The sequence below is a fragment of the Rhyacophila brunnea genome, unplaced genomic scaffold, assembly GCF_057557595.1.
Source record: "Rhyacophila brunnea isolate RB1 unplaced genomic scaffold, BYU_Rbru_1.0 scaffold_17, whole genome shotgun sequence".
NCBI classification, from domain to species: Eukaryota; Metazoa; Arthropoda; class Insecta; order Trichoptera; family Rhyacophilidae; genus Rhyacophila; species Rhyacophila brunnea.
Window position 1 is genome coordinate 28,175,978 of NW_028232827.1, and position 27,484 is coordinate 28,203,461.

General features: G+C 31.9%; 1 protein-coding gene across 1 annotated transcript in view; it reads right to left on the bottom strand.

Annotated features, from left to right (window-relative positions):
• The window catches only part of chas (chascon), a 445,618-nt gene that overhangs the window by 305,275 nt on the left and 112,859 nt on the right, over window positions 1-27,484 (bottom strand). Inside the window, exon 3 of the mRNA XM_085944590.1 lies at window positions 9,079-9,230. Coding sequence (XP_085800716.1) covers window positions 9,079-9,186 — 108 coding nt within the window. The 5' untranslated portion in view covers window positions 9,187-9,230. The remainder of the gene's footprint in view (window positions 1-9,078; window positions 9,231-27,484) is intronic.

The following is a 27,484-nucleotide window of genomic DNA, read 5'->3' on the forward strand; positions in this document are numbered from 1 at the left end:
CAATATCTGAGAATACAACATTTTATATATTAAAGATTTAATTGATACCTACCTTAATTTAATATACTAAAACCGGCGGCTCTCGTGGTGCAGTGGGTAAGGCGCTGGCCTTCCACCCTAGAGTTTTGGGTTCGATTCCCGGTCATGACAAAAACATTTATGTGTTTTTCTCAAAGCCTGGGTGTTTGTGATTGTTCAAAATTACTAACAACCACCTTGTACGAAAAAGCAAGGACATGGTTATTAATAATTCAAAATATATATATATATATATATATACTAAAATCTATAGCCAACATTATAACGCAATTCGATAACCATTTCATGTAACAACTACCAGTTAAAACCGTCGTAATTAAGTAGGATGCCGGTAGCTCAATTGGAAAAGCACACTGGCGTGAATCCAGTGGATACGGGTTCAAGTCCTTTCGGGTGTCGTATTTTCTGCAAAAAGATTTTTTCTAGTGTATACATGAGATGTTTTCAAATTATGTATGTTCAAAATAATTATTAATGAGAATGACAATGATAATATATAATAATATTAGTGGATTACTTTTATGTATACAAGTACCTAACTACATATCTTTTTGAGTGGTTATGTTATAGGTCCGTTTGATCTTAGTTGAATGGATTTCGTTATGCTTTGAATTCGAGTAATATTTTATACTCAATCTGTCAGATATACGCATATTTTTTTTCTTTGAATCGATTGCGTTATTTTCATCGAATAAAATCGCCCTGGGTATAGGTCAGTTAAGCGTCAATTACATTGAGCTTCTTTACGAGCTGTTTGTTGGCGAATTTAAAAGCGGGCGATTCAGCTACTGCGATTTGATGATTACACACAAAACTTTCCATTCGCTGAGAAGCCACAAGCCAGCGACTATTTTGACAGAACGTAGTTCGTTTTTCTACCGGGAGGTTGCTACTATGCTCTACTGCGCAGACGCAGAAGGCCCATACGCCGGCGTGTAGCGTGTAAAGTTGACCGGTTTTCAACTTTTATCGTTAGAGTGTTTACAACCTGCTTGTTAGCTTATTCAATGATTACACTGGGCGACTTTACAGGCAGATTATAAATTCGCCAACAAACAGCTCGTAAAGAAGCTCAATGTAATTGACGCTTTAGAGAGTTTTCAATTATACTCCATTTGCCGACTATAAATAAACTTATATCAATAATAGGACAAATTAATGCCATTTTTTGTTTAACACAACTTTAACTCGTGTAATAAATAAATAAATAATTATCACTGTCTAATTCAGCAAATAAAATTAATTCATTTGAAAAGACTTAATTTGTCTACCGATAGTCCTTTCTTTGAGGCATGTATCCAGTGTATTTTCATATAAAATATTTTTATTAAAATATTTTATTTAAAATATATTTAAATTGTGCATATCAGACAAAGTGCAAAAGTAAGCTAAATTTTAATCAAACATTACTTACAATTTTTACCGATATAATTAATTGTTTTTCATAATTGAATAATCAACACGTCGATATTTGTATAGTATTCTTCCACGTTTATTTTTTTTAAATCATGTTCCTCTTTTCACATAAATTTTCAGAACCAAACATTCATTTACAAATACCACCAGTACTCAGGTGTGGTTATAACTTCGATGCAGCGGAACAAATAATTCTAGTTACAGTCCCACCTGTGCCAATTGCTTAGACTATTTTCTAGTACAATAAAAGTACTTGTTTGTAGCTACTCTAATCATAGGCATATTGCATAATATAGAAAGACTAGCCAGGGGCGATCCAAGAAGCACTTTTTGCAGCGGAAATATTATGACGAAACACGAAACTGTGCAATACAAATCACGGTTTACTAGTAGGTACTATATTACCCGTATATTACATTATAATAATACGAGTATGTACCTGCTTATTCACAATAGTATATTGAATAATTACGTTGTATAAGGAGGGTGTGTGAACAATATTGGGCGTGCTGAGTAAAACCGTTGGTAAATGACCCAAAATATTGTTCGCGCTGAAGATAATGTACATAATATACAAGTGAAATTAAAAAATAAAATGTATGCTTGCATTTACATAGTGAAAAAAATTAGAATATTACAGGGGGTCCTCATTATCCACGTATTCGTTATCTGAGCACAGCACAATAGTTCACAGTCGTCAACTACTGTCACTTTCAATCTATCAATCCCACATTCCTACGCTTTTTCTTTTCTATACGTACCCCAATTAAACCCATTTACTAAGTAACTTTGGTGCCCGTTATAAGCAAATTCACTTTAAGGGGTATTTTTTCGGTCCCAATTACCCTCGGATAACGAGGATCCCCTGTACTGTTAAATGATTTAAAATGAATTATTACGTTATATATGTCTTTATATATCTGTTTGTCTATCACTTTATCTGACGCACATAAATTTACATGCGAAAGAGTTTGGGTCTTTGTTGCGCGATATTATAAATATGAAACACACGTTGCATCCCTTTCATGCGCGTTGCACTTACGTATTTTCGTTTCGATCACACGCTACTTAATCAGCACAGATTAAACTCACATAAAATACACCGGCTTTATCAAAGTAGATACCTGCCAATATACACTGATATTAAAATCGACGCATTCTTTAGCAGTGCATATTATTATACTTATGATATAAAAATATTATTATTATTGACCGCGTCGTAAGTATGTTGATAGGTGGCACTTCCACCTGGTATTTTTTCTGAGTATTAAATAGTAAATACCTACTTGATTTTTAATTCAGTTAAGTATAAACATATTTTTTCAGCTCTGAACAGATAACCAATCTAAGACGATTTTGGTGGGAGAGTGAAGAATTATATTATTATCTTACAATTACTTAGTCAGTATATAGGTCTAATCAGACGAAGTTTTTATTGACTACACAGTCTCCGAAAATCTTGGAATATTTGAAATTTTGGACCATCTATCGTACTGGTATTGGTAAGTAAGTGTGTATCTAAATTGCATAGATCAGTCTTTGCGTTTTATTCGTCATACATAATATTATCATCACACTGACCTCAATATGCGATGTGGGAAGCCGCGCCATGAACCTCTGATCTTGACCGATTTACAATAATTGTACAATGCTTGGAGAGGATACCTCATCTGATCAGAGGTGTCAATTTGTGCGTAATCAACCAAACTTAGTAATACTCATAAACTCGATTTTATAATTTTAACTTTTTTAATAGAATTCTTATACTTAACTATTTTTTCCTATGAAAAACTGATCGGCACGCTAGATAGTCAAAAAATTATATTTGGGAGATTTTGGCACGCGTACGTAAAAAGGTACGCCACCCATATGTATGTATTTTTATAATTAAAAACTGTTTTTTACATCATCATATTACATTACATTGTTTTTTTAATTATTATTAAAACGGCTTTATCGGAATTTGAATAAGATGAAATAAATAATTATGTTAAAATATCAAGTGCGGACATGGTTGCCAAGTATAAAGAATTCTGACTAAATACGGACGTATATTAAGCATAGCTGTTAGGTAAGTGATATTTTTTTTTGAAAAAAACTTGCGTTTCTACTTGTAAGTTAAATGTAAAAATTCTTACACCACATCCTTTAAAATTGACAGCAATATACTATTACACAGGAAAGTACATGAGAATTCATTCAGAAAAATTAAATACACCTTTTTATCTGAAATCACCGACAAAATATTACAAAACGCATGCTACTCTAACGTTCTTTGAATGTTAATTTATTCAACCCGTTTTATCACAAGTCCTTGGAAAAAAATCTAACAAAATTGCATTGCTAACGAGCGAAAAAATCATTGTTTTTATTCTAGGCACACACAACAACAAGTAAATACTCTGTTTGCAGCTTGCAAAATAATGCACTTTACAAGCATGTCGTGCAGTTAAATTTCCTTATTAAACGTACATATACTATATCTACTCTACATACTATATAAGTGTATTATTATGAATGATACAGTGTTTTGATGATAATTTTTTATCTGCGGATATATTATGTTCAAGTTGTGTAAATCAACGTCTATTTTCCAGACTATTTTCTTGAAAGCAATATACGTATTTTAACTTGGCGGAAACCAAAAAAAATGTAGTTCATTGTTTTTGGCAATATGTTATGTTAAAAATCGGAGTGTGAACGCTGATAAAGTGGAATGGTCATATAAAAGAATTCACTATAAAACCTATTGCTTCTGCCATAATGCTTATAAAAGTAGAGAAAGATTGAAAAGACGTATCCTGAATTCCGCAGTAGGCACAAATTCCTTACCACGATCCTCACTCATAAAGGTGACGACGAGGAAGATAACTTTGCATACAGATAACTGCCACCTCTGAACCTTTTTCTGATATATAAATAGTTAAGTGATATTGTGACGATTCATAACTATTTTTTTCCTTATGTGTAACTTCAACCAATTTAATACTTCGCCCCTCAATTATTATGTATTGTAGAAACATGAGATGTGTTGTCACAAAAGAAATAGGTTTATTTTTATTGTATTGCTTGTCACTTGTCAGAATAGCGGTTAATGTTGTATATTGGCAACACGATGGGTCGCGGTTCTAACTCGCTAATTGGGTAGAAATCCACTATAATATTTTTTCAATAAAACTTAACTATTACATCCACATAATTTGATAACATCCTCTTAGCTACAAGTATAGGCAAACTTTTTTGATCCGGAGGCCTTAATTACAAACAACTTAGGTAAGTATTCTAAATCATATAAATTTAAAACATCCTCGAAGCATTAGCAACATTTTTAACATAATAAGGTATAATTTTATATAGTTTTTTTATGCATATAATTTTGCTACAAACCATTTTTTTGATATTTGAAAAAAACCATCCCACTTGAAAAAATGCATGTTTTAATTATTATTATTATTTATTGAAACCTGGGCCCACATAAAATTAATAATTCTTGGGCCATGTCCGGCCCATGAGTCATGGGGTAGGTACCATGAGTAGATAGACGAGAGACAGATTAACAAAATTTTCATAGCAATATAATAAATTACCTCACAAAACAAACAATCACAATAATCCTATAAAAAGACCATGTATATCCAAATATTTTAAATCAGTTGAAGCTTTCTTTGAATTGTATGTTTACATTTTCCAAAAAATTAAGTCTGAAATGCACGCAGAAGGGCAGCTTAAATTAAAAAAATATATATATTATTATTACAGATAAATAAAATAAATGAAAACAGCGTATATGTTATTCGCATTACGTACTACAAAAATAGTTAAAAATTAAATTATATGTGCATATTAATTAATATTGTAGTGGTTCCCTAAAATAATGGGAAACATAATTAGGAAGTTTTAGAAGACATTCTGGCCATTTGGATGACTTCATTAATTATTTATTGTGGAAATAATACTTTTACATAATAATATTTTCCTTCGCAGTGGTCAACAAATGACAATGCAATTAAATACCAACTTTATGGGGAGACTTTAAGCAATAATGTTCTAAATTTTAAATTTTAAATTAAATGTTTCTAAATTATATATACTTACCATGATAAAATTCGGAATGATTATTAAATTTAGATATTTTTCTTACATGTTAGGATAGGTTTTACGTATAATAATAAAATATATTTTATTTTCATTTAAATACTGTTTTTCCATCAAATATTGACTGTCAATAACATGTAAGTGAAATACTATCTACATGCATAGCTTACTGCTGACATCTACATTTTACTCACGAGGGTTGAACAAATGGCTAGTCCACTAAAAACTCTGTTAAATATGATATAATAATGATGAACTTTGCAGACAGATAAGTCTCATTCACAGATCACATACCTCTCCGCTCTGGTGAACGTAGTCTTGCATGCATCACCTCACGTTAGGTACTCTAACTTTTTGCCAAGAGAATTTTCTTATAATATGATGTATATTATAATTTACATCATTATTATACCTAACAGGCGTACTTACTCACCATTTGCCGGCGTACGGTATATACATCATTACATTACATTAAAATATATAAAAAATATAACGTAATAATTTAGACTATGTCTAGGCTTTATTTCCCGCCATCAATTAATGTCCTATCTAGAGTGTACCCTGAAAGGAGAAAATGCTCAAGTTGATTCAACCACTTTTAGGCCCATCAGGTTGTCCGAGCTGTTCGCCACAAAGGCTAATTATAATACTTTTAAGAAGTTTACGGCGTCTTATTAGGCTCTAGGACGATTTGGCACCGGACAACTGGACGCCACGGAATTCGAAAATAAATAGACGTTAGATACTTATAGGTACTTTAAAAAAAATATTCAATATTATTATTTATACTTCAATGATTATATTATGATTTAATAGTTGGTAAGAATGTAAATATGCAGACGTAAACAATGATTTAATCGTGCATATGTTTAAGTTCCAACGAAAAAAGAGTTTTTTATTTTATATAAAGCCTTAGGCATGGTAATTCTCAATCCGCGATAAAGAATACATTATGTTAAGAGTAAAATTAATTCAAACTACTAAGTAGTAGATAGAAACTGATTAAAATACCTCGTCTACACGTGTCTTCGACAGTGCGGCGTCCAATTGTCCGGAGGCCAGTCGTCCCATTCCCTCATATTATGGATCTCTTTACGTAGTTTCGTATGTCCGTATTGTTTTAGCTTTGTTTTTGTATTATAATCATTCAATTCGTATATTTATTATATTAGTTTTCCGTGCTTTTTTCTCACATGGATCAAATAAAGTGAACTTAGTGAAATCGGTCAAAGCATACATAAGACTTGGGTATCTGCTCCTGAGACATTACTAGGCGTAAAAAACTGCAGATGCTTCACATCAGATATAGGGTTTCGTGTTACGCTCGATTAAGACCAGTGTTATGCGGGGCGTATTGGTTTGGAGGGGTCATTGTTTGTGTTGCCATCATATATTTTGTATTTCTTTTTTTAATTTATGGTTAAACTGTAAAATCAAATCATTGAAAAATCTTAAAGATGCTTCAAACATTATTAAATGTTGTTTGTAGTACAAAATGGTCATTGCAAAATCACCCCCCCCCCCCAAACTCCGCCCGCCGTCACACACTACACCCTATTTTAATTGGGCATATTTCGGCACCCTACATTTGAATGTGAAGTAATTTTCATGACAAGGGATGTATCATGAGTAGTTACTCAACACGGAGGTTGCTAAGCACGCAGATAAGTTTTATCTGAGTTAACATGACTTTAATTTATCACCGCCCATGGGAGAGAGGAGCACACATAGGCAAACATGGATATTGTCAATCTACTTTTAGAGATGATGTAACTTAAGCCTTGTATTATTTTAATAACTTTATTGGTGGTATTGGTAAGGGTGGGGGTCGTAGACGATCAGGGCATGCAGCCAACTGATCGGAGATGAAATTCCGCTAGTATAATATAATATATTGATAACCTCTTTGACCTTACGCATAATTCAAATACATTTTATTTGAAGCCATAAATATGAACCAAATCATTACAAAACGTGTAGGCATCTAATCCATTCACGACTTTGTTATTTCATTTTCTATGAAAGCATCATTCGCTCAGCTGTGGCCTGTGTAGATCGTAAAACATCGCAATTTTATTTGTTTCACCTGCATAACCTTAACCTATTTGTTTACCATTCATCGCGAGTCGCCATACAATTTACATCTGCTTTTGAATACGAGGCATTTCAAAGAGTTTCTATTACAAAATATTTAACTACAAGTAAATTGCTACGTGCTTGTTTATATAGGATACCCACCCACTTTATACACCAGTCATAAATCAAAAAACGTTTCGAATATTTTCTTTTATAGTTTCTCAAATTAATAAGGGCTTTATTTATAATTAAATAATCCTTTTATTAATGATTAGGAATTTGAAGAAATTCATAAGATAGGCTTCTTAAAGATTAATAAAATGAAAAACATCCGTTTCCAAAACATATTTTAATATAATAACTATAATAATTATAATACTTATTGAAATCTAAGAGATTATATAAAAAATGATTTAAAACTATGGAAATAAAATATAGATAATAAAATTAATTAATTAAAGCAAAAGAGAGACCATAAAATGCTTTTGTTTTGGTAAGTTTTAACATCATCTATGGACATTGCAGAATAGTGATTATTTTTTAGGATATACATAAATTATGTGACTGAGACATGCTTGTCATTAAAATCGGTATTATTTCAAGTTTAGACTATTTTTCCTCAAAATCCTCAACTGCATAAATCGACGTTAAGTTAACCGAAAGGTTTAATCAAAAGTTAGTGTACTAAGATTTTTTTTTGAATAATCAGTTGCTTGTGACTAATGTATAAATAATATATTGTTAACTCAATATTATATCAACTATTGCTAAAATAATGCATTATAAACTGAGTACCTATATGAAAATAAATAAAGATTACCTCAGGAGGTAGTTTTCAAAAGTGGTCAACTTCAAAATAATAATGTATACTGGCAATGCTACGTCAATCTCTTTTGAGTGTCTAACAACATGTATTTTTTAGATCTCACCAAATTTAATATCAAATAATGGTTTCAAAAATCTACTAAATATGGGATTAATTCAGATGAAGCAGGTTTATTTTCAAACACCACAAAATTCATTTCAACCATTCAAAGCCAGGTGTAATCTTGCTGAATGACAAAAGTCATGAAGATGATGATCTGTTTTATTGCTAATAAACAGAAACGTTTTAGGAAGAATGAATGAAACTAGCGCATTTTCTCACTTTTTCTCACAAAAAGTGGATTTGACCAAATTTGAAAACTAACTCCTGAAATGTGCTTATCCAAAATAGAAGAAACATTAACTAAATTTTAATATTGGTATTTTATTAACTCATAAAATATCGTTTACTATGATTTGTGGCGCATGATTTTTCGGGTAAATAAACCATACAATGTATCTTTCGTTTTGTCATCTACAAACTGTAGCTTTTATATTAATTTATAAATTAAATGTGGATTTTCACCTTTAAACATTTCAATATGAATGAAACTGATTAAAATATAAATTAATTTAAAAATGGCATACCAGTTCATTTCCCAAGGGTGGTCCAGCTTCATAGTGCTTTACAGCAACAGCCTTGCACTCTGCCGGCGGCAGCGGTGGTGGAGCAGGGGGACGCGTTCCAGCTGGCATTTCCAATGAGGTTGAACCAAACTCACTTTAACAGCACATTTTCACTGAAAAAAGAGAATATTCTTGTTTAATTTATATCACTATTTTTTAAATATTAGAACAAAATGTAAATAAGATAACCGCTGACGTCTTTATAATTTTCGCCCATTATTTGTTTGTGTAGCTATGAATATTGCTATATTACTTGTAATCGAATAAAATGAGATTATAAAGATTATAACCTTTTAACTTTTCTTTAGCTCAATAATAATTGATATCTCAGTTCCAGAACTTATTTAGCGTGTATAAAATATCTCTTGTTTTGGTGTTCAATATTTACGATCTTCACCACTTCACGATAAACTGTACTGTTAATCTATTTCAATATTATTATAAGTAAAAGCTTTCAAGGGATGTCATAATTAATCTCAATTTTTTGTACTTTTTGTCTCTCTTCTTTAGGCAATGTCACATTTGATCGGTTAGTTTTACTTTTTAATAAAAAAGCCTAATTGTCACGTAACTTTCGTGTACGGGGTTTATAAGGCCTATGAAAGGGTCAAGAATATAAGTAACAAGGCCGGCTAGCAAATTTAAGAGACCTGTACCCCAGGCTGTGGGTCTTTTGAGTACCAACGGCCGTTCTGAAATTTCACTCCTCTGGAACATCCGCTCACAAGGCGAAACATATATCGAGTATCAAAAGCTAATGCTGGTAATGGGCGCCAGCTCTTAGATCTGAAAAGATAATGATTTGGGAGACTAGGAGCAAAATAAAAGATAGGTTAATTTCAACAAAATAAGTTAGGTATATTGTCGCAATAAGTTTGACAGCTGGGTTTACAGGTTATGACAAAAGAATCTACGCGACGGATCAAATATCAGATCATTAGAGTTCTGTCACGAATATCATCTGTAAGGGATCTTGGCATTACGTTTGAGAGTAAACTGACATTTATTAGCCATATAGTTACCATTTCTAACAAGGCGCTTAAAATGTTGGGCTTCGTCATGCGTACTTCCCGGGTCTTTTCGGATGTTACGGTATTAAAACTTTTATTTAATTCTTTAGTTCGAAGCAGACTTGAGAGTGGGTTTATTGTTTGGGCACCGCATCAGTTGAAGTATGACCTTATGGTGGAGAGGGTTCAGAAGAAATTCTTGAGACTCCTTTATTTGAGGTTGTACGGATACTATCCGTGGCTTTATCCAACTGACTTTCTTTTAGGCATGCTTACATACTGCAGTTTGCAATTTAGAAGAAATTTTTATTTAGCTACGTATTTTTTTCGACTTATACGAGGTATAAATGAGAACTCTGCCATTCTGGGCAGTGTTGACCTTAGAATTATCTTAGAAATAGAGAACATCAGTTGTTTATTCTCCCAAGGTGCAGATTCAACCTGCCACTGGTAATGCCAATTGGGAGGGCGATAACTATGTTCAACGAAATTGCTTCGGGTGTTGATATATTCCACCTACGTGAGGATGAGTATAGGTGGACGTTATTTTATAAATTTTTAAAATAGGGTCTGCTTAACTCATCCGGTGTATTTCCATGTACCTATATAATTAATAATTTTGTATGTACATATTTCTACTGTTTAATAACTATCTATATATATCTTTTTTTATGTTATGTTGGAACGTCTTAAACTTATAATTTGTAATGTCCACAATATGTAAAAAAATAAATAAATTGAATTGAATAAATTGAATTGAAAATTGAAAATAAATTGAATTGAATACAAGAGATTATTATATCGTACATACTATCATTGTATATATTATATTTGTATTCAATCTTCAAATTCGATTACGTGGAAACTAACATCGCAGTCACAAATATGTGAAAAGTGCGATAATGCTATAATATAATAATTTTATTGCATAATAATTTCCGGATATATTTTTATTTATTTTAAGGAAAGAAAATATTGTGGATATAACAAATCAAAATTCAGGACATTCACAACATGAGATTTACTTTATCACTCTCACAAGAGGGAAGAAGAAAAAAAATACAAAAAACATTCAGAATTTTATACAGTAAAATAAATCTACAAAAACAAAATGAACAGCACATCATTGAAAATATCTTGCACCCCTTGCTAACGGTGCTTGATAGGCTTGACTAGAGGAAACAGTTCTGACCCAGAATATGTCATAGCTGCAACAACGTAGGCAATTGAAAGGCGCATATACATTTAAACTATTTGGGACGCCATGATAGAAAACCACACGTTGTGATGGCAGGTAAAAATGGCTCAAGAACAGAAGTGACATACGAGATTCAAGAGAGTGAAAAGTAAACATGCCTTGTAGAAAGGCAGTCGGAAAGTAATCGTTTGACAAATTATTAATCATATAGTATGGAAAATCGTGGCATATCAGCTTTTGCACGAAGCATTTGATTCAGAAAATTGCTTAGCCTCAGAAAATATTATACATTTATACACACAGTCTTTGAACTCATATTAATCGTAATTCCGGACGAAAGCTTTATCAATTATGCTATTGATTGGTAGCGATTCAAGATTTTTCTAATTTCAAGCCATTCTCCATTCAAGGAAAAATATTGAATTTTAAATTCATGTATATTATTAATATTCAAACATGAATAAAAAAAACTTTAATGAAAAACCTAACACAACTGAGTAAGTTTTGTTTAGAAAGTAAAATTGTCGGTACATTTAAATACATAGGTAATTGAAATTTATGTGGTTGCTGTAGCTAGTATATACCTTTCTAAATTATTAATAAATACTATACATGTTTATAAAATTATAGATCATATCTATACACGAAAGGAAACCGTTTTATTATTTATGTAGCCGCTACTATTTATTTAACTTCGAGTCGTGAAGAGGTAATATAATTAATAGGCACATATTAAAATTAATCAACCGTGAAATTGTTTTAATTTCCGGAGTTTTATCAACGTCTGAACATCAGTAATTGAATAAGTATGCAATTTCGAACACGCTATTTTGAATCTGCAGGCAAATTAATTTCGCGAATGTTTCAAAGTGTCAGATTCAATGAAAAGTTTTTAACATATTAGTTTATTACTTTGCACATTATTAATTTGATTGCATATAGATATTATAATAGCATCCTGTGTTTTGTTTAATGGTCCGATTAATTTATATATTGAGTAGGTATCTATAACGTATATTTTTTTAATTCAACTTTTAAATGAATGATACACAAGATTGAAGAATATAACAGTATTTAGATAATTTAGAATAACCTCAGATTTATACGTATTTCAAAAAGATCTCTACCGAATGGCAACACACATCACATCATGAAATCGATTCTTGAGTTGTCGCAGTCATATACCTTACATCACACTTCAATATGTTATTATCTCTTGAGAATGGTCTCTGAAAAGAGCCCTTAAAGTTGAGTAAGGAAGAAGGAAGGACACACGGTGACAACTAAAAAAGCTATTTCAATAACAAACAATCGTGAAAGTCTCAAGCATTATCTAATAAGTACATACTATGTTTCTGAAGTTTTCCAAATTATGTATGATCAATGAATGTCTCTCGGCCAACTGCAAGAGACGCGTTCTCCAATTTTTCTGTGACGTAATAATAAGAGATATGAGCAGCTCAGGGCTCGAAATGGAACGGAACGCACCGGAGCGCCATTCCGGCTTGTAATTTGTAAAATTATCGCTCCGTCTCGTGGAAAAAATATGTTGACCATCTGAGCTAGAAAAGCCATAGAATAGAAAATCTGACACTTATTTTTATAAAATACACATACGATTTGATGACTATGTAAATATCTTCATAAAATTTGTCGAGCGCTCCGGTTTGTAAACTTTTCCATTTCGAGCGCTGGAGCAGCTTGAAGATAAGAGTGATCTTTGGTGGCGTAGAAGGGAGGAGGTTAAGAGGAAAGAGCGACACTATTAATAAAAATTGAAGTAGCAAGATCAGCGCACGATCTCTTTAGCTAGATGGAAGGAGAGTGTTGGGAAACCCTGTAATTTCAGTGATCTCCGTCCTCAATAATAAGGCAAATAATATGAAGAGAGGTGATCTTTAACATCGGGGGCATACCTTTTAATGTTAACTTAATAATGTATATATATTTATAATAATGGGTGTGTAAAAATATTAAATCGAATTAATAAATATTATTGAGATCTTTCTTTTTTCTGTCCGAGCACTTTTTCTTTAATTTTTCTTTCCAACAATTACTTAACTCTACTTACGACTCTTCTTGGAAAAATATTATTCGTCTTGAATCCTAGTTGAACATTTTGCGAGGTGCTACTTATCATTAAGAGCTTCCCGTTAAACATAAATTGGATCGGTGTCTTATAACGTACATACCGGTTGTGATTCAACGGAGATCCTGGCCAGGGACCCCAGAGTAATAATATAAAGAGAGTATGTATTGTTCATCTATCTATATGAAGCCGTATTTCTTGCGTATATCGCACCGTGGAACCTCAATTTTATTATTATTAACTTAACTATGAAACTTTATGCCATCATGTTGCTTCTCAGTACGGATACCAAATTTGAACACAACATAGTTTACCATATTTTCTAGATACTAAATTAACTAAAAATAATTACCACTAACATTATATTTAACACAAAAACAATAAATTTCAGCAATACGTACTCGCAATTTTTGAATGAATGCATTCATTTAAACCAATATTTACCGACGACGTGTACAAAAAATATTTAATTCAGCAGATTACTCTAACGCATATTGCTGAGAATATAAGCGTGCCGAATGCTTTTGCACTCGCACTTATGGTTCGTTTTTGTTCAGGCCTTGGCAGGGACCTATTTTCCGGAACGATCCCCACGTATGTACAATTCTTTCGCGTGCCATAAGTTCGCCATCACTGATGTTTCTTTAACCATACTATAACCATTAGGTAAAGGCATATGGTACCTCTTTTTTCAAATTAATAGGAACCTAAACCAAATTATCAAAACAAACTAATATGGTGAAAAATATATAAATATTTAAATTTTTCTTAATCTTGCTAGAGCTTGCTAATCATGACGTGTATAATAAGTGACACTAATCCTTGTAGCTTAATTCTATCTTTAAAAAATAAAATAATACATCCATATTAAATTAGATTGAAGTTAGAGGGCCACGGGTCATGACGAAGTGGCTACCCCAACGGAAGAGACCCAGAGGTCGTCCAAAAAGGAGATGGGCTGACGCCGTGGAAGTGGACTGGCTTCATATAGGAAGAACCGGTAACTGGAGAAGTGTGGCGAGAGACCGGAGTGAGTGGAGAGCGGTTATGGAGGAGGCCAAATCCCACCCCGGGATGTAGCGCCGTGAAAGAAGATTAAATTAGATTAGAGCTCTCTGTCAGGAAATATAATATGCCATCACGTTTGATAGGAATATTATAATTTTCGGCAGATTTCAAATACAGAAATTTCAAGGGCCAATGCAACATGCCTCTCAGAATAAATTTGTTTTTTAGTTAGAGTATTATAAAATTGTATCGAGCATTATATATAATGCCCACCATATAACAGTGAATAGCACACTACACTACTTTTTATCAGTATATCGGAATACTAATCCTGATGTCAGAAAAAATTCTTTTTTTTTTCATTCAATCAATAAATCAATCTACAAGTGGGCACTCGCCTGTATTTGTATTGTCAATAATTATTATTTATTAATTATTTAAGCACAAACGTAAATTTTGGTACTAATACTTCACAAAGCTCACCATTAGTAAACTAGGTACGTATCGTAATACTATCTTCATATGTGTACATAATATGAAGGGATGAATTGAATACGTGTATTAATTGAGACGCTAAGTACCAAAAAAATATAAACTAACATTTTTATAGAAAAATTTTCTACATACCAACGCCAATAACTTCAACTATGGTCTAAGTGCCTCAAGCAAGTCAAAAAAATACAGCAAAATATATTTAAATCTGTCGACTTTGTACGTCGTTGGCTTTTTTTATTTATAATGGTGTAAGTACCACTGCAGTGGTCAACGGTATTCAATGTAAAATGGCTGACGATGGTGTGTTGACACTCGTGAGTTCTTAATACCTTAAATTATGGAAGCTACCGAGATTGCTTCACACTGTGACACCACATTTTTCAAAAGGTCTGCTTCATGCAATTTTACTGCATTGACTCGGTACTTTGTAACAACAGGCAATACTACTTTTTGGTACTTAGAGCCTTAATTAATTCACGTATTCAATTTGTTTCATAAATTATCATGACTAACTAAACGCTCATTTTTTTGACAAGAGAATACATAAATATCAAAATACAGTCCTACAAACTTATCTAAATAACGGTGAAATATGGAACTACGGACAATCATATGGACGCCATTTTGAAAACGTCATTCGAATGTCAGATTCATTCCAGTTGCGAGTCTTGGTTGGGTAGTTTTCAACTGTGGCTCCCCCATTCATTCTTTAGATAAGTTTGTAGTTCTGTATGTTTGTTCCTTATTTTTTTTGTTCTTCTATTTTTGAATTTTTACCATAAAGAATGAATATATACTACATCGGATTCGATTTTAATTTTGTATTCTTTTGTTTGACGTTTATTGCTGTCAGAATTATTTTCATCTTGACATATTGCATTCGTAGATTAAACAGTTGTTTTCATATTGAAAATGTGATTACTATTGATTTGTTAAGTGAAATAAATACATATCGGTCAACGACGTGATATCGTGCAAAGTGGGGTATTTATTAGCTAGTGTTTTATAAATTTACATACAATTTGAGATGCAATTTAAAGAGTCAGAATTTTAGTCTACTCGTACTTACGGGAATATATTTTTTTACACCCAAAAAGATTATATGTGTTTATTGAAACAAAGTATTACAGTTTGACATGCCATCTACATACATCAAACTACATTATAGTATTTAACATTTTTAACAACTCACGACTGCCTACGATGAAATTCAGTTACAACATACCTATCTGAGTCTAATAATTTAATAGTATTAAAAAAATCAAAAACCATCATTGACTCAAATGTTGCCATAAAATTAAATTCATTAACGAGGTATGCAATATGACGAACATTAAAAAAGCCTACTTGCAAAAAAAACATAGCTAATAAGACTGGCCACGTTTCCAGACCCACTACTTATTGGATATAAATGCTTAATTGTTCAATTAATTGCACATTTGTTTGTAACTAAATGTATTGAAAATCAATGTAGGTAAAATAAATTTTATGATCTTTTCAAAGACACGTAATTATGATAAACTTCCAGGACGTGATATTAAAAATGTATGTTAGAGGAATATTAATACAAAACTGTATAAAACGAGACGCTGATGAAGATGGTTATCGTCTGTAGTGCAGAAAACTTCTTTACGATACATAAATATCCTCAAAATCACCTGGAACGGCCGCAGAACTTTTATCAATAGCTTTTTTCGAGGAAAGCTTACAACAGTCGTCCAAATACCTACCGGATAGAGAAGTTGAAAACTCAAAAGTCGTAAGTTAAAGTGGTTCCATTTCTAAGTAAAGGCGTTGGTAATCTGATAATAGTAGCCTGGGCAAAAGAGATGTAGCTACCGCAATTCGGTAGACAATGTTCAATAGAATATGACACCAAAAGAAGAAGAATGTGAAAACTACTATTAAATAGATATTGAAGATTATGATAATTTTCTTATTATACGGATTATCTATGTGTTTTTTTCAAATGTATAAATTATTATATTATCCCTATTTCTTGTTGTCTTTCAATACATAAAACTTTAATATGTTGATATATTATATATGTGATGCAGGTAAACAAGCCATATCCGTGTCATCCAATAATTTTCTCAGAAATAAAAAACCATGAATAAATTTACCGTAGTATGTAATATAATCATAGAAAATAATATTTAGTCTCCTTTTTCTCTCAGATACCGATGACATGAGTATATAAAAGGACGACCATTATAAGACACTTGCATTTCAGTATGGTAGTTCATACCAGTGGCGAGGGGTAGAGCTAGGTTGTTAATATTCCACACAAATAGTGCACACTGAATATTGTCAGTCATACTTATTTGTTTTCAATGAACTAAGAATACAATTTCCAGGTGGTGTTGGTTAATTTTTAAAATTCAATTAAACCCTGCCTAAACCAGACCATAATAGTATAGGTGTGCTATGGGCGATCCGACAAAATAGTGCATACTTTTTCAGTCATTCGTTGAATTAAGAATACATAAATTACACAAGGTATTGGTTAGTTTTTTTTATTTTAAATTCATTAAGCCCTGCCTTACCAATCCATAATCGATAAAAAACATTCTTCTATATATAAAATATCTCAATATTTATGTATATTTTAATGGCATAATTTCAAATATTTTATAGATAAATGAATATTTTTTTACTATCATCTACTATGGCTTGGATTAGACAGGGTTTAATAAAATTTCAAAAACTAACAAACATTATGTACACATTGTATACATATATTTCAATAAAAACAAATACATATGACTGACAAAAATTAATATGCACCATTTATGCAGGATCTTAACAGCCTACCTCCACCATTGGTTCATACGATGTATGCAGGACTGGATTTTTAGTAATAGCTAAAACAGCTATAGCACAAGGTTCCCAAAGTGTCGAACTAGCTAATGTGATGTTGTCCATATCAATACATATCTGAAGGCAATTCCACAGAGTGTATATAAGTCCGAATATGCAACGTATTTAAAACAAATGTATCAACTTTCATAAACGATAAAGTAGATAATATTGTTGTATAATAATATATTGTCATCAATAAAAATATTCTAAAAAAAATTTAATAAACTTGTAGAATTATAAATAATGGATACTATAAACCAACGTTTATTTCACCTGCATCTAACAATAGGATTGCATCTGCCACTCAAACACTCCTAATACCTGCTATTACATAATATGTACGCCGCTCATTTTACAGGTTGAAATAAGCCATTTATTTGTTATACTGCAATCAACACAAACGAAAGAAAAACCTAAATTCTTTAGGCATAATGAGTAGATAAACTATGAACTATGAATTTTTTCGCATTTGCATATTATGTTTTTGTATTATTATTTTTTTAATTACTTATATTATGTTTAAATAAATAATATCAGGCTAACCCAACTGAATAATATTTAATTTGACTTGTATGTACCTAATAGTTACCTAATGAAAAATGTCAATTATTCGTGATTGAAATGCAGTGTTATTATAATTATATTTTATCATTAAACGCATTTTTATAGTCCTTATTCCACTTTTATTTAATATCTGGACCGGTTTCGTCCACCTCAGAAGTACATGTTCATCTTTGAATTAATTGTGGAATAGGTACGATAAAAAAGTACGTTTTATTGAATTATGTAAAAAAAAGGATTAATATTATGAATACAAAATGTTAAATAAAACAAAATAACTTTCAAACATCAATTTTAATTTATCATTTATATAGCTACCTATTTATCATTATTTTAATATTATTAGGGTAAATTTAATATACATACATGAAGGTAAAATAAATAAAAAATAATCATGCCATATTTCTATGAAACAATGTAACACACAGCGCCATCTATTATTCTATCAACAAACGTAATTTGGTTTGAGTAGAAAATAAAACAACGAAAAATGTTATAATTATTATTGTTATAATAATGATTGTCTTGTTAACATTTTTCGGTTATTTTTTTCGCGAAAGATGTCTCCGCTATGATTGTTATTTTTAATGAGATTTTAGATAAAAATCTCGGGATTTCGAGATAAAATTTGTATTCCCAATAGCGATTCCAGAATATTATCTAGATTATAGAACATATTATCTATTGTCATAAATACTGAGAGAATAATAAAATTATTATTGTAAAGAGTTAATTCACAGTAAGTGTATATATTAGTTTTTATAGTATATGATAAGTATAGAAATTACTTTTAAACGATAAAAATAAATTACTTTTGAAAACGAATTGCAAAATATTCGAAATTCCAAGAATGCCACCCCTATATTATTATGTGAACTAGAAAATATAATCGTCCGAATAACCTTTCAAGACATTCGGACGTTAAAATGTATCACTTGATACTCAAATAGAGCTCCTTTCCTACCCTAATCACATAGTACCTATAAGTATACACAATAATTAATGTACTCGTAATATTACATAAAGGTAGATTTATATACTTTATCAAGGTCTCACTACGTGATAAAAACCGTATCCGATTTTTTTTACCTATGCAGTTCACCGTATCATACTTCACCGTGAAATGTTGTATCGGAAATATAATATGGTCGTATATTATTAAAGACCGTCAAACCTCTTTGGGTTGTATAGTACTGAGATAAAATTCATGTCTAAATAAAACACGGTTCTTGTCGGTTTACAGAAAGCCAGAGGCAAACAAATTTTAAAAATATCCGATATACTGGACTATTTGTTAGGTTAGGTTAGGTTGAGATCTAATAAAATTGGAACATTATTGTCTGCAATGCTCCACGAAGAACGCGTATTTTTTCATTTCGGTGCTATAGAGATGACCGTATACTATACTGTGATCTCGTATAGTATAGTATATCGCTCACGGCGAACTGTGCTACAGTGAAATGTAATACGTACAATTAACCAATAAAAACACGTGTCGTAAAACATTTGTTGATATGTTATATGAACTGATTATTCATATAGGTACCTACGTACCAAGTTATAAACACATGTTTTGAATCAGAACAAACCTAACACACTAGAAAATAGTCGATTTTTTTTCTTTTTAATATAATAATTGTATTTAGTATCTTCTAGCTATAGCAAAGACTTTCAAATACTGCAATAAGCAAAAATAACGGTTCTATACGTTTATCCTGGATACAGCGGCAAACACAATTTGAAAATAGCCGATGTACTGGATTATTTATGTGTGCTTAAAAGTATATTTATTCAGTTACAAGGTTTGTAAAATTGAGTGACGATTTATAATAAATAATTATTCTTACTTAACGTTCATTTATTTAAATACGTAAAAGAAAGGCTTTATAATAAATAATATACCGTATTCAAAATTTACCGTTATAAATTTCTAACGAATGATTGAACCATGCAATATGACATCATCCATGTAAAGATAGTCGTGAACATATTAAACATGTAAACAATTACTGCGTATTCAATTTATATAAATACTACTCAGATGTCAGATATATTATGATATACCTACATCTTGATTTACTGTTCTCCTAAATGATTACATAATATTATATAAAAAAAACATTTGCCTATTATTGTATATTATTTCATATGATTCTAACCAAAATGAGTGATTAATATACAATCATTATTGTGTATTGTCATCGTTATAATTATATCTCTTTAAGATTATAGTGAACATCCAACATTGTTTTCAATAAGTTTTTGAATCTATCTACGCGGCGAATTATTGACCGTGTATGGTTTGCGCGTGGCCCCTACATCCTGAAACGGGCCACCAGGCCAGGATCTTTGGAAGGCCCCTCTACCTATCGCTAAGGTAGCAGCTGATATTCTACAGAGTCCAGTAGTTTATCAGCTGAAGCAGATCCGGTAGGATAACGTGAAAAGATTACAAAATAATAATAAAAAAGGGAACATACAAGAAAGATTTCGTGATTAGATGTCGTCAAACCAGTTTTCTCAAATATGATATAAAGAATATTTCACACATAGACCTAAAATTTCCTATTTCGATCAAAAAATACGAAATCCCAAACTTACTATGTTTTTTCAGCAATGACACACGATAATCAAAATTTGAAAAATACAAAATTGTTACCTACCTCGTGAAAACACATATTTTAAAATGTTAATTTATCTGAAGCAAAGTAGCGACATTTTTATTATTCATGGAACAGATTTGTGGAGAATGGAATCTGTACAAACGCAACAGTTATTAACACTGTTGTTTTCTGTTAATATTACCTATCTGACTGACCGGAACCCCCACGCCGGGCCCCCAGGCTACAGCCCTGTCAGCCTCACCTCTGTGGGGGTTGGTGTGTTTTGTTTTGTTGTGTCTAAACCTTTTTGTATCCATGTTTTTTTAAGTTTCATATTGTTAGGCTTTCGCAACGATTATGGATGAGTATAAAACGGTAGATTTTATATACCTTTATAACACACCTCATCCGTTTATTCTAGTCTCAAATTATGCGTAGATTCGCTACCAAGCAACGAATGGCCCCAAGTAATGATGGATTTAGGGAAGTGGAGACAGAATTTTTGTTATATACTTACATAGCTGAAACTGTCAAATGGAATAACAGTCTTTAAACTTGTAGCATGCAAGATTAGGACATGCAAATATTGTTAGCACGAAAATTCGGTTAACGTCACGTTATAAATATGAGCCCTGACTCCGACAATTATTACATTAAACTTAATATTATAAATATAAAGTAAGTAAATTAAATTACTTTTTAATAATTGGCGAGCCGGAACGCAATATTTAACTTTTCCGCGAGACGAAGCGATAATCTCTGGGGTTTCACGAACCGGATGTGTATTTCATTCTATTTCGAATCCTGATATTGAAGCCCTCACGATGAGAAAACGATAAATTCCAACTCTTTTTTTTATTTTTGACTTGCCTTTATACGTTCAATAAAACAGAGTTCAAACCCATGTAGGTACATAGTTACATAGAAAATAATATATATAAATATAAGTATATCTTTTCTAGAATGATATCCACGGTAGGTAATAGACACATAATAATAATGGTTTCTTTTTTGTTTACACATACGTATTTGTTCAAGTGGTTATGTTAAAATGTCCGGTTATGCTATTAGAAGAGCATATTTTTTCCCGATTTTGGTATACTTTAGTAATTATATGACTCGTTTGAGCTGTTTCGAGCCCCCTTTTTTAAAACCCCTGACGAATCGATTGCATCATCCACGTCAAAGAAAATCAACGCTGGTACCACGAGATTATTTAGACTGATTATGACATAGGTATTTATGATAAATTTACGTGTAATACGATTCTGGTTATCAATCGATTAATCAAATCCATAGTTTTCTTAGAATCATTATTTATACAAAACACTTAATATGCAATATTAATTTTCTAACAAGAGATAGTTTTAAGATAACCACACCTTTTATTGTTATGAATTAGCTTAGCTAAGTTATATGTTATCGTAAAGATTTCAATAAATTTGATTGAAATTAGCATTCATCCGCATAAACAGGTAAATGAGTGGTGAGGGGTGGAGGTAGGCTGTTAAGATCCGACATAAATAGTGCACATTAAGCTTTGTTAGTCATTCGTATTTATTTTTATTGAACTAAGACTACAATTTAAAGATGGTGTTGGTTAGTTTTTTAAAATCAATTATAAACAATATTATTCTATCTATAAAATATCTAAAATTATGTATGGTTTAATGGCATAATTTTAGATATTTTATAGATAGACGAGTATTTTTTTACTAATATCTATTATGGTTTGGTTTCGCAGTGTTTAATTTAATTTTAAAAACTAACCAAAACCATCTATAAAATTGTAGTCTTAGTTCAATGAAAACAAATACGTATGACTGATAAAGTTTAATCTGCACTATTTATGGCGGATCTTAACAGCCTACCTCCACCCTTCGCCACTGGGTCATATTATTGTAAAATTTCTGCAAGAATCGGCATACATTGTAAGTCAGGCCGATCTCTCCTTACGCGGTTTCCTGTCTTTCCAATGAAGAACAGGATGTTCCCAAATAAAGTGCTGCCATTAAAACCGCACTCGCTTTCTACTAGACCAAAATATGGAAACAGTCATACGCACCATATGGTATCAAACGACCTTGCTTTGTGTTACTTAGCAGTTAGTAGGTATCAATCGAGAAAAGCGTAACGAGACTGAAGCAAAAAAAATCTATGACCATATGGGGTTTTTTGCACATTTATGTACATACACATATGATTCATGCATACGTCTACGAATCAGCCTGAGATACGTTGATATAATATTATAAATATAATTTAATCTGACTAATAAAATCAACTACATATTACGTACGTTATAATTGTTATGTTTATTTATATGTTTTGTTTGTAGTTATTAATGATAATGCCATATTATATTCAAATATAATAAGTGTAATAATAAAAACAGTAAACATAGAATAAGTATAGTAAATTGTAAATAAAATATTACATTTGAATAAAATTAATATTACAGGAAAATAGACAAAATAAAAGTCATCAGTCGTAAACAAATAAATAATATAAAATACACAATTTTTACAATAATTATTTTTGTGGTAGGTACTGAGGATTGGACGAATAGAAAAATATCGGTAGGTTATCGATGAAATTATCGACGGCAAAGTTAAATATGCGATTATAAATTCTACATAACTGTCTTCAATATTTTGTGAATCAGGTAATGTTCTCCAATTGTGTATTATTGTAAGATATAATTTATTAATAATTAGATGAGCTTTTTAAGTGGACTGTAATTATTTTGTGGGAAGATAAGGAGGTCGGATCTAGGGGTGGGGGCGATGGAACAGAGTGCCAGACACTGACCTTTGTGATGATGTATGATGGCTCCGTGGTCTGGTTTTAACTTTCACTCGATTATCGGTATTGTTGTGTACCCTCATGCACTTTGTGACACAGTTTTATTGATTATATGTGAGGGTGTATGAATGATGATTATAGATTCTGAATGAGTCTGTATCTATTGAGTCAATCACTGAAGTGACGGAAAGCTATTAGAAGCCCGCACACGCCCGCTGTCGAGATGCAACTGCATGTTCTTTGTAACACCGTCTCTCATCAACCGTAATTGCTTATTGATTGTCTGGTGACAATAACATTGGGGATTAGGAGGTTTGTGAGGAGATAAGGAGTGGAATGGGAAAATAAATGGCCCAAACATTAATATTTCAATGTGTTTATGTTTATTGATATAGTGTAATATTTCAAAGAAGACAAGTCAGATTTTATTCAACATGGATGTGGAAAATGATCCAATCTAAGAAACCTGAGGTGTTTAACCGATTTCTTAAAATACTAACGTATGCATGTGATACATAGACCTCAAATTCAAAAGATGATAAAAAAAGCTCACAACTTAGTATGGAGAGAATATATAAAGAGGTGAGGGAGCAAACAAATAATTGTGTTGAACATAATAGCATGTACCTACAAAGTGTAAAGACCTTAAAGTGTATATGGGTAGACACATCGCTCGAAAAACAGATTATCGACGGATAAATCTTACTACTATCCATCCAACTGTACTCAAGATAATATGTTAAAAGACCTAAAGACCATTAATTCCATAATATTTTCTATGTACCTATTATATCGTCGTGGGTCCCTGGTTTGAATCCTGGGTCTGGCAAGTACATAATATATTGTTTTTCAATTTGTATATGAGTCAGAGTAACCTAATAGGTTGAGCAAGTGGCTACTATCAATTTCTAGTAAATATAAAAACTGTTAATACAAACCTCCACCCTGTGGAGGCCCATATAATCTTATTAGGATCCGACATGGTCAAAAAAATAGATATTTATTTTTATTTAACTCATTTTCTTAGAGCCAGTTCAATTTCAATGTAAACGTCATGTTGTGAACGTCTTGAATAAAATTCTATTTTGTTACATCCACAATGTTTCGTTTTTAAGTAACAAAGATAATAACTGAGCTTATTAAAACTACGTGGCAACGAAAGACTAAGAACCGAAAACAGTGGAGAGATCTTCATCCAGCAGTTTTTCAAGAGTAGCTGAGACAATGATATACGGTAAAATGCGTATTTTATTATTTTTAAAGTAAATTCAATTGGTTTGTACATGTCCAAACCCTCAACAAATTACACCTAATTAGTTATCAGAAGTGTCTATCTTACAAGATGTCATTTAAATATTCAATGCCCATCGATTTTATATACGTCTGCCATTTACGGGTAAACTGCGTAACATGAAACATGTAGGTATATCCCTTATTGGTCGACATCGGTAGACGTCAACTGCATAATAGGTATATTATGTGTTTTTTTTACATATTGTAGATGCAATGAATAAAAGATTAATTCTATTTTCAGATCATGAGTCATATGTTGTTTTACCATGTGTTTGATGTGCACGTGTTTCAGGTATATTTAATACAATTTTATTTCATTTTGTGAAGGACGCAATAAATTGCAAGTCAGTTAAACAATTCATTTTATAGATTTAAAGTTTCTCAATAATTATTGTTGATAATTTATAAAATGGATTTATCACTTGGATGGTACTTATTCAGCACACATTATAAAGATTGTTTTTCGCTCAATCATTGAGCTTTTTCAAGATTACTTTTACACCCTTAAGTAAACTTAAAATGCCTTCCCCTTCCATGTATACTTTAAAATTTTCTACCAAATTCGTTAGATATCTACTTACATACTTTATTATTTATTTTCTGCTACTATTTACTTAAATAAACAAATACATTTAAAAAAACGTTTAAATTGACAAACACATCATCGACTGAGAATTATAACATTTCCACGATACCTACTCTCAAACGGTGGTAGTTATAATCACTGACAGATGTTGAGGCACCCTTATAAAAATTTTACCTAAGGGATAAACCGCCATTACAATCAATATATATTACACTGGATATACTATACAACCATTAATATTCGGACGTGGCTTGTCTCAAAATAAGGCCCGTTTCAGACGGGACACCGGTGTCGCGCTCGATATAATATAGGAGGCATTCGTATTCGAATAAAGGGGCATTTGTATTATGTTTATGAACGCCCAGAGCTAATGAGTCAACGCATAATTTCGCGCTATAAATTAGAACATAAAACTGGTTGTGGTAATAAAACAAGTGTATCGGCGGCTGAAATCGAAAGCGGATGAATCGGCCGACGAAAAAGTGTACCAGACACGCGTTGACTCATTAGCTCTGGGACGTTCATAAACATAATACAAATGCCCATTTATTCGAATACAAAGGCCTCCTATAGTATATCGAGCGCGATTCCGGTGTCCCGTCTCTAAGACAACGCACACAACCTGACAGTAATGATCTTAATTATTATTATCGTACGTAAGCACCTATAGTTGTAGAATATATAGTCCGAGAATGTGCTCCGAGAGGGAAGCGATGCTTAAGTCTGTCCAACCAGCTGTTAGACCCATCGGGCCGTCCAACCTGGTTGCCATAAAAGCCAATTTTATTGCTTTTAAAAAAAATGTGGCGTCTTACTGCGGGCGTGAAGATCGCTTCACATAAATTTTGCTGTCCGTATTGATTAGCTTCGTTTTTTGTTATATTTTATATTATTCCTAAATTTCTTTTGTTTTGTAAATCATCCGTGCCTTTCTCTACCACGGCACTTTGCATTAGAGTAAAATCATTAGAATCAGTCAAAGCTCACTTGAGAACTTAATTATCTGCTTCTGAGACATTAACAATGCGGAAAACTGCTGATGCTTCACACCCAAACGTAGGGCCTCGTGATACGCTCGATTGAGACCGAGTGCGGCTCGAGGCAGGTTGGTTTGGAGGGGTCTGTATTTGTGTTGTACGCCACATCTATACATAAAATGGAGAGTGTCTGGATATGGGGAATGTATCTGGAAAAATGCGGGGTGGTGTCTACGGTTGAAGTGGTGAGAAGTCAATTTTGCCTGATAGAATTTGTTAACTTCGCCCCCTCCCGCCGCCTTAATTATCAATATTAAAGTATTTTTGATATTATATCAAAATGGACCCCCCCATACTATTTTTCTGTATGCGCGCATTATACAGGAACACTTTTCAAATATCACCTAAAGTGTTAAGAAATGCTGCAATAACGTTTCAGATAAACAAGCCATAACGAGTTTATTACTGTCCTATCGTAAAATTCCCACTTATTTAGTATCGTGTGATTTTTCGTATCAGACGCAAGGACTTTATGAGATATTGCACCAAGTCCTTTCACTTCTGCATCTTGGAATTGGATCAGAAAGAATTTGTGGCTATTTTTTCCACCTACGCCATATCAACAGCTGATGCAATGGATAACATTCGAGGTATTACTTCCCACACTCCTGGATAGTAGTGATTGATTTATAATACTGATCGTATATCACTCCCATAATAATAATACGAGTACATACATTCATTAAACCACAAAGCTAGTTAGTTAGTTATGTAACCCACATTCTTATGTACTCAAATATTATCTTTTCATTTATTTAAATGTTCCTAATATTTTTTCACAGATTTAAATGAAGCTGATACAATGCCAATACCAAAATTA